Raw genomic sequence first — 17,875 nt, forward strand, 5'->3', positions numbered from 1 at the left:
TGATGCTGGGGGAGTGCCTGATGCTGGGGGAGGGCCTGACTCTGGACTAGGATCTGATGCTGGGGGAGGGTCTGATGCTGGACTAGGGCCTGATGCTGGGGGAGGGTCTGACTCTGGAGGAGGGTCTGATGCTGGGGTAAGATCTGATGCTGGGGGAGGGTCTGACGTTGGACTAGGACCTGATGCTGGGGGAGGGTCTGATGCTGGGGGAAGGTATGATGCTAGGTAGGGTCTGATGCTGGACAAGGCCTGATGCTGAGACAGGGTGTGATGCTGGGCGAGGGTCTGATGCTGGGGGAAGGTCTGATGCTGGAATAGGGCCTGATGCTGGGGGAGGGTCTGACGCTGGAGGAGGGTCTGATGCTGGACTAGGGCCTGACGCTGAGGGAGGGTCTGATGCTGGGGGAAGGTCTGATGCTTGAGGAGGGCCTGATGCTGGACTAGGGTCTCATGCTGGGGGAGGGTCTGATGCTCTGGAAAGGTCTGATGCTAGACTAGGGCCTGATGCTGGGGGGGAATGTCTGATGCTGGGGGGAAGTCCTGATGATGGTGGGCAGCCTGCTCCCAGATACACAGAGTTGTGATTATAAATCTCTGTGAGAAAGCTTTTTTTCATACTTTGCTGACCACCTTGCTGTGTTCTTTTTTTCTGAAGCATAATTGCTGTGCAGTATCTGATTTCTGCCATACACCAATATGAATTAGCCATAGATGAACGTATGTCTCCTCCCTCTTGAATCTCCCTCCCACCTCCCCTTGCTACATTCTTGTTTCTATGGATATATGAATAATAAAGACTGTTGACTAAAATAACATAAAAAGCTCCCACACACAGGCGTGCACAAGCACACTCCCTAGTGCATCATTCGGGTCCGCATCAGGGTTGCCCTCGGCCACCCCGCCCTGGGATCCACGGTGAGGCTTGACACCCACACTTTGTTCCCATCCTCGGCCCACTGCCCACGCCTCCGCAGCAGAGGGGCCCTGTCCCCGCAGATGCTGAAGTGATGGAGCCTCTTGTCTCCAGAGCCAAGAGCATGAATACCAGGTCGGTCGTCCTTTGGGGACATCTATGCTTCCGCCTTCTAGCCTAGCCATTGTATCCATCCGTTTCTCTTAACAATGTCCGATGACACGGGCTCCCATTACCAGCTCTGGTCTGTTCTCAGAGTACAGCTTACCCTTGGCACACTCTATTGGCAGTGGGAAATTTTCCTTTAGCACTTTATTGAAAGAAAGCAGTAATACTGTGATAAAAATGGTTCAAAAGTAGACTGTACGTACTTAGTCACATATTCAGGTAGTTCACCAAAGATTAGTAGAAAAACAGAATGGTAACAATGAATTGTACAAGTAAATTAAAGGTGGAACCCACATGTAAAGAGACATGCCGTCTCTGTCTACTGAGATATCACTGCATAATAAATGACGCACTGTGATCTGAACGCATCTCTTGCTGGCTTTTTTAATGTGCTCCTGAAAGAGTAAAAGTTACATTTGCTGCTTATACAATCTGAAATGGCTATGTCATCAAAATCTACAAATGTACGCCTAGGTCCATTCTTTAAACATGTTTACAGATAAAAAGATTGTTTACATAAGAAAACTAAGGCCTTTGTTAGAGCTACACTACGCTGTCTGTCTGTGGGACGTGGCTCCTTCACCGTCCAGCGCACCAGCTCTGCAGCGGGTGCAAGGCATCGCGATTGGTCCCCGAAGAGTCTCAGCGGAGAGAGGGACCCGGGTCCTCAGAGACCAGGTCACAGGAGAGATTGTCATAGTCGTCTTCTAGTCATGCTTTCAGCCCAGACTTCACTAGAAGCTCACATTCAACACCCAGTACTTTTAAATCGCTTCACTCTGCAGAGAAAAAGCATTTCTTGCTAGAAAAAGTACAGATTAGGTCAGTCGTTAAAATAGAACAATTGGTTGAAATTAAGTTCGCTCATTTCAGGGTGAGTGTTGGAGAGCTCAGTTACATTCTGGAAGGATAATGCACACCGTGTCATGATGATTTTACAATTGCAGGAAAACCCCTTCTCTCATGGTTTATCATTTAAAAATTAAACAAGAATAATTACAATAAATGCATCATTTACAAAAGCCCTATATTTGTTCATAGGATTTATACAGACAAGCATTACAGTACATTCATTTGAAAGACTAAAATCAGGTATCAGAACATGAATTGATCTGAAAGGATATATATAGCCTGGCTATACAAGAAAAAGTCAGTATATAAATAAAGTCATAAGTTTACATAAATAGAAGAAACATTAAATTTTAAAACATTTTCTCTATGGTATTCATGAATTTTTCACTAATTAAAAAGTCTGTAATAAAATACCTTAGGGGCCATACAACAACTTTAAACAGATTAAAGATCGCATCGAGTTCAAAATGTCTTTGTCGTAATCTGGACGCTGTATAATCACCTGTAGCATTAGTGCGGGGAAACTGGAAACACACACAGACGAGTCAGTCCTGGGGCGGCGGCAGCTGAAGGTGGCAGGAAGGAGGGGGAGGGCTGTTCCTTGTGGGGTGTCCACAGATTGCACCTCACCCCTCACTGATGAGCACTTAGGCCGTTTCCAAACACTTGTCACTGTTCTGGAGAAAACAATCATTGCCCAGCTCCTACTTAATTTCGTAGAATATGTTTCTAGAATTGGAGTGTAAACACCTGGTTTATTCATTCCATCCTCTGTTTATCCACCCAGCCAGCCAGCCAGCCATCTGTTCATCCATCCATCTACTCACTAATCCATCCATCCATCCACTCACTAATTCATCCATCCATCCATCCACCCATCCATCCAGTCAGCCAGTCATCTGTCCATCCATCTACTATTATCTACTCACTAATCCATTCATCCACCCATCCATCCATCATCCGTCTATCAATCCATCCATCTATCCAACCACCCATCTGTCCATGCATCTGTCCAACCGCCCATCCATCCATCCACCTATCTAACCACCCATCCATCCATCCATCCACCCACCCACTCATTAATCCATCCACCCATCTGTTCACTTATCCACCCATCATCCATCTGTTCATTCATCCATCCATCCATGCATCTATACAAACTTCCTCCCTCCCTCCCCCGATCCCTTCCTTCCATCCTTCGTTCCTCAGTACAACTTTACATTTTTGTGCAGATTGGTATCTTATTCCTCTTAAGTTTAATCATAGAGTATCTCTATTCCCCCCACAATCTTGCTCTTTTTGATTGCAGCCTTTCTCCACTGCGATTTCCAGGAATTACACTGATTCTTTTGCCAACAATAACTCTGGAGAGTTGTTAGCATCTGACTCCCTGACAGAGCTGTTCTATTATTACCATGTTTCAGCTGATACTTTTGTGTTTTTCAGGTAGGCCATTATATCATCTTCAATCACTGGCTAATTTATTTCCCTCTTTCAGCTATCACAATTATTATTGAATTTTCTTGTTCGATAGCATATTCTAGAACTTTCAGAGCATTGATAATTAACAGAGGTGATCACAGCATCCTTGACTTGTCCCTGACTTTAATGAGACCACTTGTGACACATCACTATTCAGTGTGATTTTGGCCCTTGGCTTGAAATAGATGTTTCCAACTCTGTTTCAAAGCTGTCCTTTTTGTTTTTTAAAGAGTTTTTTAGTGGGAAGATGTTCAGTTCTATCCAAATGAAGTGGGCGACAGAGGATGAGATGGTCAGCTAGCATCACAGACTCCATGGACATGAGCAAACTCTAGGAGATAGTGAAGAACAGGGAAGCCTGGGGTGCTGCAGTTCATGGGGTTGCAAAGAGTAAGAACGACTTAGCAATAGAACAACAATAACAACAGTGGGAAGATGTTGAGTTCTATCCAGTCTCTTCTTCAGCATCAAGTCAAGAAGACCACACCTGGGGTGGAATGTAGGAGGCCATGATTCTCCTGCCCTGGCCTGTAGCTGCCCCCTTTGCCATGCTACTTTGCAACATTTCCCGTCAAGAGACACAGCGTATTTCTGCAGCTTCTGGGCTGGCCTTGTGACTTGGCTTGGCCAACAGAAACAGGCAAAGTGACAAGCCTCACAGGGCCTTGAGAGCACTGCTCTCTGGCCACTTCCCTGTGAACAATCCCAGGCCAGCCGGCTGGAGGACAGGACTCCCATCATCATCCCTGCCAGCAGCCAGCTTGTCCATCATGAACCATGGCTACCCTTGAGCAGCCAAGCTCAGCTGACCCACCAGCTGACTGTGGATGCAGGACTGTCCCCACTGGAGATCGACCACACATCTAGCCCCAGTCAGCCCCCGACCCACAGCCTGATGAGAGATAATGGGTGGCTGTTTGCAGCCACTAAGTTCTGGGCGGTTCACTGTGCAACAGTAGATAACCACAGAAAGGCTGTTCTCTTTTGGCCTGTTGAACATGAACTGATGTTTACTGTTGTGTCCTGGAAATCACAGAATGAGCCTATACGTGTGATTGGGCCCAATTTTTTGACATGCTGCCGAGTTGCCAAAAACTCAGCAAATGTGACCAGGCACTCTTGATCAGAATTGGCTGAGACTTTATAAAATCAAAGCCTCATTTTGTCTTATTGCTTCAAAAAATGATGCTACTGGGATTTCCCTGATGCTCCAGTGGCTAAGACCCCATGCTCCCAATGCAGAGGGCCTGGGTTTGATCCCTGCTCGGGAAATTAGATCCCACGTGCCACGACTAAAGATCCCACATGCTGTGACTAAAAGATCCAGCACAATGCAGCTAAGACTCAGCGTGCCCAAATAAATATTTAAAAACTGGTGCTGGAGTTGACTTCTGGGAGAGGATGGGGTGTGGTCGCTGGGTTACCCAGGATGCCGGGTTCCAGGTGTGAGATGCTTAGAAGAGAATGAGTGTGATCTCCAGAGTGAGGACACGGTGGCAGACACCCGGAAGTCTTAGGCCCTGTAGACACAGCCAGCTGAGGCCACTTTCTGACTGGGGAGGGGGGAGAGGGCTAGCAACAGTTGGTACCATCCCGTAGTTGGTCATAAGGTCTAAGCTGAAAGAAGCTCCCAGAATACTGCTGTCCCTGGAGTTTTGTGGTGGTGGTTTTAAGTTATGTCCTCAAGTTTTGGGGTATTCCTCTGCTCAGAAGGGAACCCAATCTCCTGCTCCTTAAGTATGGACCGAGCTTAGGGACTCGCTTCTAATGAATAGAATAAGGCAGAAATGACAGCATGTAACTACTGAAAAGTGGGCCATCAGAGGCATTTCAGACTCTTCCTCACTCTCTCTCGCACTTCCTGCCCTGGGTGAAGCCAGTTGCCATGCTGTGAGGACACTCAAGCAGCCTGAGGAGAGGTCCATGTGGTGAGGAGCTGAGGCTCCGCCAACAGCCCTGTGAGTGTGCTATCTTGCAGGCTGATCTTCCAGTCCCAGAACAACCTTCAGATACCTGCAGCCCTACATGACATCTTGACGATAACCTCACAAGGGACTCCCAAGCCAGAATTGCACAGCTAAGCCATTTCTGAATTTCTGACCCCACTGAAAGAACCTGAGATAATAAATACACATTATTTTAAGCCACTAGGTGCTGAGCTTGTTTGTTCCACAGCGCAAGCTAACTAATATACTTCTTATGGTGGCTCTGAGTGGTGAGTTCATCCATGTCAACTTGTTCTCTTTCATGGACTCAAGGTTCTGGCACAGTTTTCTCCACTCTAAGATCCCACTAGCACAGACCTCTTCATTTACTGGATACCCTACTTAAAACGTATGCCAACCCTTTGCTTGATAAAGAGTGAGTTTGGGTTTCTGAGACTGGTGTTGTACCTGAGAAGCAGGTCTCTGACCAAGGCTCTTCTACAGACCTCTGCAGGAGAAGACCTCAGAAGCTGCCTGACATCTGTCCTAACCGCCCTGCTGTTGGTCTCTCACCCTTGTGTAGGATTTGGCGGCAAGCTCAACACAGGACCCCGTGTACACAGAAGCCATGTCACAGATAATTCCATGGTGGGATTACATGGTCAGTGAGAAAGCCGAGGTAGTTTGAAGCAGGGGTGGGTTCCAGCACGGTCCTCTCCTGATGTCTTAAAACCATCTCATGGGAGCTTCACACACGTGCCAGAGACAGGCACACAAGATACATTTTTGGTAATGAAGCACTTGCATGCGGCCAGCACCCAGGAGCCCCCTTCCTGACCCCCAAGGGGAAACCACTACCCCGATTCTTGTCTACTCACAACGCTTCACTCACCTGGTCCACTCTGTCCAACTGGACACCAAACTCGCCTCCAAACCCCCAGATGGAGTCAACCTGCAAGCAGCACTTGGACAGCTTTGACTGATACTCATGGCCGACAGCTGACTGAAACAGGGGCAAAAGTGAAGCATCAGACACCCACCAGCATGGCCACACTGGACCCGCCCCCCGACCCTGAGGCAGCCTGCACTTCTGGTCGGCATGGGTGACGCAAACAAAATCACTCAACGTGGAAGCCGGCCCAGAGGGAGGTAACTCCATGGGGCATCACAACACCGGGGCCCCCCAGTCAGGTGTTTGAACCCTCTCCACACCAGGCTCCCCAGAAGTCTCCCAAGAACCCCAGCCACAGGGGGCCTTCTGAGGTGCCTGGGTGTGAAGAACCAGGAAGCCAGCCCCAACCAGAACCACAGAGCCAGCAGCCTGCCAACGACTCCTAAGCCCACTTCCAGGAAGACTGCTGGCAGTGATCACCCTTTTCAGGTGGGACACTGTCAAAGCACGTGGCCCAGAAATCAGGGCACAAACTGCAATACAGATGGCATGCTTCAGGCACACCGCACGTTCAGTGTCAACACCTGCCACACACCCAGCCCGCCCAGGTGTGCAGTGGGGCCTGCCACCGTCCCGCCACCCCCCAGTCAGGGAAGCGGGTCTGGTGACGTCTCAAGGCCACATGCACACCGAGCAGTCCACCCCGAGCTCCCGCTGTGTGGTCAGCAAGCCATGGCCCATGGCCCACATCCAGCACTGAGGTTCTTTGTAAATAACATACAAAGAACATACAGATGTTTCTGAACATTGTTCCTTTACAGAAAATCTATGTCTAACTTCGTTTCAAGACAATACAGTTAGTTCAGGAGCCACCAGAGACCCTGTGGTGGCCGGGAAGCTAAAAATATTTACACCCCGAATGCTGAGCGGCCCTGCGCCGCTCCAGTCGCCCAGGCATCACCCTCAGAGTAAGGCAGCAGGCGCCCTCGGCAGAATGGAGAGTGGTCACGGACCTCTTTGTGGACACTGAGGATGCAGGACAGATGACTGACGCATGACACAATGCCGGGTGAGGAGGCGGCTCGTCCAGCCTAGCTCCTCCCCAAGGACTCACCCCCACCTTGGCCCCCTCCTTCAATACAGTGAGGGGCCTGACGGCGCACTACCAACTCCTCTCCTGCTTGTTTATCCGGAACTTCAGCGGCAGCGTTTAGGGTCCAACCCCCTCTGACAACTCTGCAGGCAGCTCAGGGCGTGCGTTCTCTCACAGCCGGGGAGCAAAGCTGGATTTCCTTTCTAGTCTGGAGCTGTTACTTTCTCTCCCTCCCAGGCTGGATTCGATGACCACAGCCAATAGCCGATCTGGAGCACTGCCAATCTGGAGCACCGCGGCTTCCAAAAATTTGTGGCAGAGACCACCCATCTGCAGCTTCAGGGGTCTCACCCAGAAAACATCAGCAAGGTAACATGGAGGCAGCAGCATGCCCAAAGGAACCGCCAGCGTGACTCTTCATCACCAAGAAGTCAGAGAGAACTGTTCCAAAAATATGGCCAGAGTGAAAGCTTAGGGATTCTCCCAAGTTTCTGATCAAAACAGCTTTCTCCCCCAGATTGGCCTTGGTCTCACACTGTCGAGACTCTATTTATGAGACAGTCAGCACCAGGCAGAGCACTGTGGGAAGCAGGGATGACGCTCTGGTCATGAGAGGCGCCCCTCTCTCAAGCAGGTGCTGGCTCACCAGTGTGACAAGCCCTGTCATTCTGGGCTGAGGGCGATCCAGACACAAGGCAGATGGGGTGGAATTACAGAGGAATCTGACCCCAGCTTACACCTCAGCACAGAGTAAAGGCAGACATCTCAAGTTACCCAGCCTGGGAAACGCGCTCCCGCTTCACTGCAGATGCAGCACACCTGCTCCAGTCTATTGTCCCCTCTGCAGGGTGGACACAGCCCCCAGGTGATCCAGCCCCCTCTCTGAGTACCAGCAAAGGATGCTGCACTGTTAACAGCTTCAGTCCCACCTACTTAGAACTGCCTGTCCTTAGCCTGGTGGGCCACGGTTTGACGCCAGAGGACAGGGTCCTCTCTGAAGGTCACCAAGTGTGCGAAGGACAACAGCACGCTAGGTGGCTGACTTTCCAGCCTCGACATGAAACCAGGCGCTGAAACTCGGCTCTGGGCTGCAGATGGGAACCTCTAAAGGCTGAAGCCTGAACAACACATGACGCCCATGCCAGCAGTCTGGCTGCCTGTGGGCCTCTGTCCTGGTCACAGAGCTGGCCTCTGGTAGTACATCATCTCCAGCTGCAGCCTTCCCAAAACACCTCCCTCCCCAGCAAGAGAGCTTCCAGAAACCACAGCCCTTCTCGGCTAAGGTCAATTGAGAGAGAGTTATTTATGGCAAATCTCGTCCTCAACAAGTGGATTCCCAACTTTTCAACGGAAGGGGAAGGCTGAGAGACGACCCTGCTGACCCTGGCGAGGTCAAGCACGCCAGGACTGACACCACGTGGGTCGGCCCTTACCTTGTCCATCCTGTCCTGCTCCACGCCAAACTTCCCTCCGTAGCCAGGAGAGGCTTTGGGTCCCATTTCCAGCTCTTTCTCCCTGAGGGTCTGGTGTTCTTGAAACACATTCTCCCGCACCTTGTGGATACTTGGGAGGGAAGAGATGGAAGACGAACAAATCGGTCACACAGACAGCCAAGACATGCGTCTGTGGTTTCTGGGAGGACAGACAAGGACGTTATCTCTGCAATCTGTGAGGTGTCATTCCCCGGTGGCTCCCCAGCCCGGCCTCCCTTGTGTTCACTTTACTGCACCTCCAGCTGCCCCCAACTCCAGCAGTTTTCAGAGTCAGATGCAGGTTAATGGCAAAGAAAGCAAGTCTGAACACACACAATGAGGCATCTCCAAGCCCCTACAGCAGCTGGGGCTACGATGTGGACAGCATTCCTCCACGTGGAGGACAGCTCCTGGGGTTCACCAGACACATGAACCGGGAGAGTCAGCTCGATAAACGTCACCAGAGGCAAATGGGAGACAAAGCCAACAGGCTTGCACCCGGACGACCCTAGGCCAGGAACCAAGAGATGTGGAATATTCAGACGGTTTCTCTCAACATGAAGCAGCCCGGCTTTCCATTCAAAGGTGAAGTGAGAGGCTTATAGAACTTAAGATGTAAAAGTTATTTTCACTTTAAGCGCTAGGAGCAGCGGGACAGATCACAAGATGCAGCCAGAACCGGGCAGGCCAGGCAGCTCTCACCCAAGGTAGCCGAAGGCCACCTCACTGCACATCCGCATGGCAATCCCAGACGTACGGCTTAGAACACCAACCAGGACTGGCCACCTCCCAAGCCCCTGATGTGCTGGGGAAGAAGGCTATCTACACTTCCCAACAAGAAAACAAGCTACCCCGGAGGTGGCGAGTTAAGACGGGCCAAGTCAGGGACAATCCTTGCTTCGTGCAGTCTCCTATCTCGACCTTCATGAGAACATGAAGTTCAGGATTCAGCTCACGGGATTCAACTGACAACAAGAGAATAATCACATTATAACAAAATAATACACATTAAGGAGAGGATGTTTTTGATCTCAGGTCTTCAAAGACAGCCCATGCTTTAGAAATCTCCCTTCCGCAGAGAGAACAGCTTAAGAGACTGTGTTTCTTGATGAAAACTACAAGGTTGAAAACCAGACTGGAGAGTAAGAAGTACAGCAGTCACGGGCAATGAGGATTTAAAGTCACTGAGCACATCTTTACACACGCACGTACACAAACACTTACGTATATACATGTCAGACCTCATTTTTATCTACTGTGTAAACAAGGGACCAGACGACACAGAAGCAGGGCCAGCCCACAGAAGCAGGGCATTCGCGCTGACCAGCGGGGAGCGTGCCCCACCTCACCCCTTCACATTTCAGAATGTCACTTTCAGACAAAGATCGAGAAAGTCTCTTACTTGATGTGTTCCCGGTGCCCAGATAATGGCACGGCCTTGGCCCCCCATCTCTGCTCTTTTTCACTTACGTCATTCTGAAAAGGAAAAGAAAGAACGAGGACACCCCACACCCTGGATTGTAAAACAGCCCCCCACCCACCCACCCACCCAAAAACCTGGGAGGATCCACTTGAGGAGACGGGAAAGGTGGGCAGACTGGCGGCTCCTACCACAAAATCGGGGGCAGTCCTCCCAAGTGTCGGCTCCCCCGTCATCCGGGGTGATGGACACAGTGTGGCCGGCCGAGGCTTTCCACATCTGGAAGAGCAGCACTGAGGGTCGCAGATGCCAGGAGAGCCCTGCCCAGAGACCTACACAGATGCTCTGCCCGCGACCCCAAAACCCTGGACAGCACAGGGAGGGCAGGGAGCTATGTGCTCAAGAGGGCCACTCATGGGACATCCCTGGGGGTCCAGCAGCTAAGACTCCTTGCTCCCAATGCTGGGGGCCCAGATTCAATCCCTGGTCAAGGCACTAGATTCCTACATGCCACAACCATTAAAATAAAAAAAGGTCACTCATAATCCCCGTGCCTGAGTGACACCGGAAGGATCAAAAGAAACCTAACATGTGAGCAGTCACAGGGCAGAAACACAGAAGAAATACTCCTAGCTACAACTCAAATGAGAACATTTTCTGCAAAATAAAAAAAGTCCCGAGTGCTACTTCACTCAATGGGAACCTCCCGGACTAGGTCTCCTGACAACAGTGTTGTCCAACACTGGGAATGCGCTGTCGCCAATGGAAAAGTCTGCTGCATTTTATCACAATTTTTTTTTTAAGCACCATTTTGACTTAAAAATAATTACTGGAAACCCTACAATGATTTTCTTAACTTAGACTCTGACAAGTCAATAAATCATTCAAGGGCTGCTTTACCATCTACTTGGGGAAACGCAGACACAGAGAATATCGACTTCTGTGCCGGGCAGCCCTGAGGCAGGCCGCCCTGCCTCCTCAGCAGAGCCCTGAAACTCTGGAATTTATTGGCTCAGACAACAATGACACAGCCTCGCAGCCGGACCACACTGCTCTTTGCATAACCGCAAAGGCAAAATCTAGCCTTTCAGGACTTCAAAAGAAAGCGATGAAGAATGGTTTCATTCTCCCCAGAAGTACTCATAAAACTGCACAGAGGCCAGGAAGAAACTGAAGGCTTGTTTGCACGCAACCAGAAGCCCCAACCCTGGTTTCTGAGCTGAGGACACTGCCAGTCTCACTTGGTGGGGCCACATGCTCTGTGCTCTGTGTGGATCCAAACAGGACGGGAGCCCTTCGCAGGCCTGAGACTCCCCCAGGCAGCTCCACCTGAGCCGCAGCTCCTATAGGCCACAAGTCCAAGATGGTGGCGGGGATGGATCGAGGAGAAAAGCTCTGATTCCCAGATTGGACTCCTGCCACGTCCCTTGGGCAGGGAAGCATGTGCCACCAGGTGGGCAGGATCAATGCAGTCCCCTGGACACTGTCCCACCGGGACCCTTGCTCCCCTCTGACTAGGTGAAGCAAGGCAGGAAGCGCCCAGACACAAACTGCTTTGGACACAACCTTTGGGAACCCACAGACCGGCTCAGCACCGGCAGGCATAACCAGCGTGCCTGTTCACACATGGAGACACAGTTCCCCGAAAGCCAAATGCTCTGCCCTAAGCCTCTGCCTCCCCAAGTCAAGACTGCCCGTGGTACCACACTGGCCTGAGAAGGGGCTGCCCACCCACAGGACTCCGGTGCCTAGTGGTCTCCTCAGCCAGTGAGGGGACGGTCGGTCATGCAGAAGGACAGGGTCTCCAGTGAGATGCACTCCCAACCCAAGGCCAAGGTGAAAGCCGCGTCCTGGCCTGTGGCTTCTCCACGCTGGCGTCACAGAAGTCGCAGGGCCCACTCTCCACCCGTCTCTCCAGAAGGCAGCCTCACTCGTGGGCAGGTGAGCACTGGCCGGTTTTCCCCCGCGTCATGGCCACAGGCTCCCCACTCCCCCATGGAATAGGAAGAAGGGGCCAGGTGGCTGCCCGGGGAGAGGTGCCCCGAGTCCTCCACTCCAGAGTCCTGTGGAATCCCCTCTGCTTTCTAGACCACAGGCAACACCAAAATTGCCTTTATGTTTCAAACAAGAGAATTTCCTCCTAGAAAGTTATCGTCCCTCTCTCTGCAAACCCAGTGAGAAAACACCCCTCGCGTTCCTTGTCCAAGGGGTTTCCCTGCCTGCCCAGTGGAGCATATGAGCACGCTCACGGTGCACAAACCTTTCTTCTCCAGGTGTAGATTTGAGACGCTCAGAAAACGCTGCTGAAAACGCAGTAATCCAATGAAGAATTCCCAGGCACTGGGGAGAGTTTCTGTCTGTAAAAAGATTAAGAGTAAAAAGCTCAGAAGGATATGTGCTGACAGGCACCCTGGGCAAATCTTTGTGTGCTGAGATCCTTTTAGAATACCTCTGAAATCCTCCCCAACATAACAAGGTTTTGTAAAGAACTTTGTATTTCCCTAACCAAAGACTTCAACTAACTTTCAGCCACAGTGAGAAACTACAGGAAATAACCAAAGACTTCAACTAACTTTCAGTCACAGTGAGAAACTACAGGAAATAAAGAAGTTCCATAAGATTTACAACTGTATGAAGTTTCTTCTTAATGCAAACAGAAATCATTGCTTCAATGGTTAGTGTACATTTTTGTTTGCTAAAATCCTGAGAGCTTTGCATTTCTGGTTCATCCTAATTTATTCTGCGATACAATTCTATTACTCTGGGTGTGTGTGTGTGTATGTATGTATATATATATACACACACACACATATATATATATGGCTTCCCTGGTGGCTCAGACAGTAAAGAAGCTGCCTGCAATGCGGGAGACCCAGGTTCAATCCCTGGATGGGGAAGAGTCCCCAGAAAAATGAATGGCAACGCACTCCAATATTTTTGCAGGCAAATTTCCATGGACAGAGGAGCCTGGCGGGCTACAGTCCATGGGGCCACAGATTCGGACATGAATGAGTGACTAGCATTCTCACACTTTCATATAGATGTATGTATGAGAAGCACTCCCTAAAGGGATGGTGACATGACTGGGCTAGAACTCAGAGCAGTGACTGCTATCGGAAAGTGAAGAATGGTGACTCGGGGCGCAAAAGAGAAGCAAGCTGCGTCTCTAATGAACAGGTACGGTTACTTCATAAGACCAACACTCCAATTCTCCGAGCCACCAGCTCAGCACCTCTCCCCTAAAACCACAGGATAGCTCTGACTAGACACCGCACTGCTAGACATTACACATGAATAGAATCCCCTTGTTCCCCAGGACCAGACTTGTCACAAGAATACACCATCTGTGCTGACGTGTGGCCTGGCATTCACTAGCAACCAGACAGAAGATGCTCTGCTGGCCTTCCTCAATTCTGCCTTTAGAAATCTTAACTTGTGTAGGTTGCTTAGTACATTCTGGGTACTGCAGTTATCATCCAGCATCTATGAAAATCTTGCCAAAGGTAGCTAGTGATAGGCTGAAATCTATAATAATCTATTCCCTCTCAATATTTTTAATTAAAAAAATCATAAAAACAACTCTTTGAAAAATTAAAGGATTTTTTTTTTTAATCCAAAGATAATGTCTCTGGACCCCTACCTCACACCACACACAAAAATTAACTGGAAAAAATGAATCAAAAAGCTAAGTGTCTGAACTAAAACTATTAAATTCTTAGAAAAAAAAATAAGCATAGATTTTCATCACCTTGAATTCAACAACAGACTTTAGATGCTTTGCTGTCACCAAAAGCACAAGTGAAAACAGAAAAAAACAAATTGGACAAAATTTTAAACTTTTGGCTTCAAAAGACATCCACCAAAGTTAACATTATTTATGGAATGAGAGACACTATTTTCAAATCATCTATCCAGAATATATAAAGAACTCTTACAAGTCAATAATAAAAAGGACAAATAACCACATTTTTAAATGGGGAAAGGATCTGAACAGACATTTCTCCAAAGATATACAAATGGGTGATAAGCTTCTGAAAAGACAGTATCAAACCATTAAGGGAATGCAAATCAAACCCGACTTTAGGGACACCACTCCACATGTTCCAGGGTGGCTATAGTCCAAAAAACAGAAAACAAGTTTGGTGAGGGCGTGCAGAAATCAGAAGGCTCTTATGCTGGCGGTGGAAATGGAAAATCAAAGAATCTGACAGTTCTTCCAAAGGTTAAAATACAGAGGTGCCACAGATCCCAGCAACTCCATTCCTAGGTATTGAGAAAACTTGTTCACAGAGCATCACTCCCAACAGCCCAAAGTGAAAAGAACCCACTATCCTTGTGAAGTGATAGACATGCAGCAGGTGGTCTATCCAATCAATGGAATGTTACTAATATCTGACGATAAAAGGAGTTAAGTACTGACATCCACTACAACACGGACAACGCTTTACAAATCCTATGCTAAGTGAAGAAGCCGGACACAGAAGACCATACATTATACAGGCCCATTTCTATGAGTGGCCAGATCTGGTAAGTCTACAGCGAGAAAAAGTAGACTACTGGTTGCCTAGTGGGGGTGAGGGAACATGATAAGGTTTCTGAGGTGATGAAACCACCAACGCTGAGTTAGCCGTCCACGTGCCCACCCTCTCCAGTGTAGCAGAGGAAACAGGTCTCACACAGCCCACTCTCCACACCACCATTGCCCAGAGGACTCCCTTCGCACCCCTGCCTCCTGCACAGTCAAAGAGGAGACCTCTGATGGACAAGGGCCCCAGGACGCAGCCCACTGCAACACAGGGCAGACCCCAGGGATCCTAACTTTCTCTCTCAACCAGGCGCTTACCCAGCCCCTGCTGCACTGCACGGACCAAAGATCACAATCACCAAGGACTCCATGCAAGTGAAGTTTTTCACAGTATGTTTCTCAAAATGCTGCAAGGAAAAGGCCATGGGGGACACACTGCCAGTTACTGAGGGGGGTATGGAGCAGAGCATCAAAGACAACCCACACACCCTTGCCATCTCGGGTCTGGGAACACTTTCCACCCCGAGAGGCGCGGGCCAGCCTCCGGAACCAGCTTCCTGACTCAACTGCCGTCTGGCTCTGCCCAGCGCCGGCCAGCGGGGCGGCGGGGCGAATCACGCGGTCGGCACCGGCGGGTTAAGCCCCTAGCTAGCTCGGGGGCCAGGTCGCCGCAGAGCCAGCAGGGCGCGCTCGCCCGGGACACCTCGGAGCTCTGCCCAGCGGGAAGTGCGTTCCTCACCCCCGCTCCCCCGGGCCAGACGCGGACAGATTCCAGGCAGAGGAAGCCCTGTCCCTCTGGCCCCAGACCCTCTGCAGGGGCACCAAGCTGCCACAAGAGTGACTCCCTTCCAGGTGACTCCCAGCCCGCACCCTGAGAGGTGTTCCCAATCCAGAGCCGCTCCACTCTGCCGCCGCGCTGGTCGCTGCCTTTCCACTGACCAGGCTGCAATATCTCCCCGTCGGTGTGGGCCCCAGAGCTGGGAGGGAGCTGGGAGGGAGCCGCCCGCCCGGCCTTCGAGAGACCCCGGCCCCTCCCCCTCGGCCCTCCGCCACTTGACCTCCGGAGTACTAGACCCTCTCCTCCCCGGAGGGCTCCTCTCTTTCCCTAGACCCTCTAGGCTCTCCGCCCCCTCCCCCTAACCCTCCAGGTTCTGGACCCCCTCCCCGGGGCTCCCCGCTCTTCCCGGTACTCTCTGGGCCCTTGGCCCCCTTCCCCGAACACTTGGGGCCCTGCCTCTCCCCAACCCCTTCCTCCCGAACCCCGGGTCCTGCACCCCTCCTGGAGGGCTCCTCTCCTATCCTAGACGCCCTCCTCAACTCTCTGGCCCCTTCCTCCCAGGAGCCCGGGCATCCTCCCCTCAGACCCCGGACCCTCCGCCCCAGCCACCTAAGGACCGCGCACCCTGACCCCTCAGGCTCTGCCCCTTTCCGTTCCCCCAGCCCGCCCCCCTTTCTCCAACCTCATTCCCCTCCCCAGGACTTCCTTCAGGCCTGGTCCCGTCCCCTCAGTTCCCGGCCCATCCACGTCCCTCGGCCCCCCAGTCCCCTTCTCTCAGCCCCCGCCTCCTTCCCTTCCCCTCAGCTCCTCGTTCCCCTACTCTTCTCTCAGCCCCCGGCCCCTTCGCTCAGCTCCTTGTTCCTCCACTTCCCTCAGTCCCCCGGTCCCCTTCCCTCAGGCCCGGCCCCTTCCCCTCAGACCCCCGGTCCCTTCCCCAGAGCCCCGAGCCCCCGTCCCTCAATCCCGGCCCGCTTCCTCAAGCCCGGGCCCTTCCCTCAGCCCCCGGCCCGCCCATCCCCTTCTCTGACCTCCGCCCCCAGCCCGGGGAAGTCTCGCCCCCGCTCCCCCCCCCCCCCCACCCCGGCGCGCGAAACCGCCAGCGGAAATGCGACGAAACCGCCGCTTTCTTTCCATTTCGGGACCTGGGGGCGCCCAGGGACCGCAGCTGAGGAACAAGCCCGTCCCTCCACCCGGCGGAGGCCGAGATCACTCACCGACGCCCAGGGTCGATCTGGCCCGGCTAGACACTGCCCAGCCACCGCCGCGCCCGCCGCGCCCGCCGCTAGGAAGACGAGCTCTGGTTCTGCCGGAAGGGGTGGGGCTGGGTGAGGTCAGGCTAAAGCAGTGGGAGGGGCGTGAGGTCAGCCTGGGGCAGTTGGTGGCCTTCCTGCGCAGGTCAGGGCAGAGCCGCCGGCCTGAGAATGAGGGCGCTGCTGAGCCCAGGGGTTGACAGCGCTGGTTCCTGCTGTGGTCCCAGAACTCCACCTGAAACCGGAGGGAAGCCTTCTGCCCCTGAGTCCTCTGCTGCTTGTCTGTCACCTTGTTTGAACCACGCTGGTTTTCTGCCCCGCTGGCTGTTTTGACCCTGGAAATGCAACTGTGGGTTTTGGCTGATTCAGGGAAGAAATGCCAGATGACACTTGGAGACCCCAGTTTAATCTGAATTCAGGTCATATCTCTCTCTCTTTTTTTTTTTTTTTACGTTTTTTCAATGAGTTGATTTATTTGTGGTTGTGCAGGGTCTTCATGCTGTGTGGGCTTTTCTCTAGCTGCGGCGAGCAGGGGCTGCTCTCCAGTTGGGGGGGCGTAGGCTTCTCACTGCGGTGGCTCCTCTTGTTGCAGAGCACGGGTTCTGGTGCCCACAGACCTCAGTACTGTGGCTCCCACGCTCCAGAGCACCGACCCAGAGGCTGTGATGCATGGACTCAGCTGGTCTGCCATCTGGGGTCTTCCCAGACCAGGGGTGGAACCCGCGTCCCCTGCTTTGGCAGGGGGGCGATTCTTTACCACTGAGCTGCCAGGAAAGCCCTCAGGCTATTTTAGATTCTAGTTTTCCACGCTCCTATCTGGTGAGAGAGGCCTGGGAGCTGGCAGTCCTCAGCCACAGTCCTGGCTCTGCCATCAAAAGCGCCGGGGCCTCTGGCAAGCGCCTGCTCCTCCCTCAGTCGTGTCTGACCCTTTGCGACCCCACGGACCATAGCCGGCCAGGCTCCTGTCCATGGGATTTCCCAGGGAAGACTACTGGAGTGTGGTGCCATTTCCTTCTACAAGATCATATCTCTTGAAAGTGAAGTGAAAGTCCATCATTCGTGTCCGACTCTTGCGACCTCATGGGCTATACAATCCATGGAATTC

General features: G+C 51.8%; 1 protein-coding gene across 1 annotated transcript; it reads right to left on the reverse strand.

Moving 5' to 3' along the window:
* Window positions 1–3,232: 3,232 nt before the first annotated feature.
* Window positions 3,233–17,007, reverse strand: LOC122672954 (src substrate cortactin-like). Its single transcript, XM_043870475.1, has 7 exons — window positions 16,735–17,007; window positions 12,478–12,574; window positions 10,409–10,496; window positions 10,200–10,273; window positions 8,759–8,888; window positions 6,233–6,343; window positions 3,233–3,746 (listed from the first exon to the last, which is right to left on the reverse strand). Exons 3-7 carry the CDS (start codon window positions 10,451–10,453, stop codon window positions 3,618–3,620), a joined length of 489 nt encoding a protein of 162 aa, XP_043726410.1. The 5' UTR covers window positions 10,454–10,496; window positions 12,478–12,574; window positions 16,735–17,007; the 3' UTR covers window positions 3,233–3,617.
* Between the last annotated feature and the right edge of the window lie 868 nt (window positions 17,008–17,875).

Source organism: Cervus elaphus, chromosome 16, assembly GCF_910594005.1.
Source record: "Cervus elaphus chromosome 16, mCerEla1.1, whole genome shotgun sequence".
Taxonomy (NCBI): domain Eukaryota; kingdom Metazoa; phylum Chordata; class Mammalia; order Artiodactyla; family Cervidae; genus Cervus; species Cervus elaphus.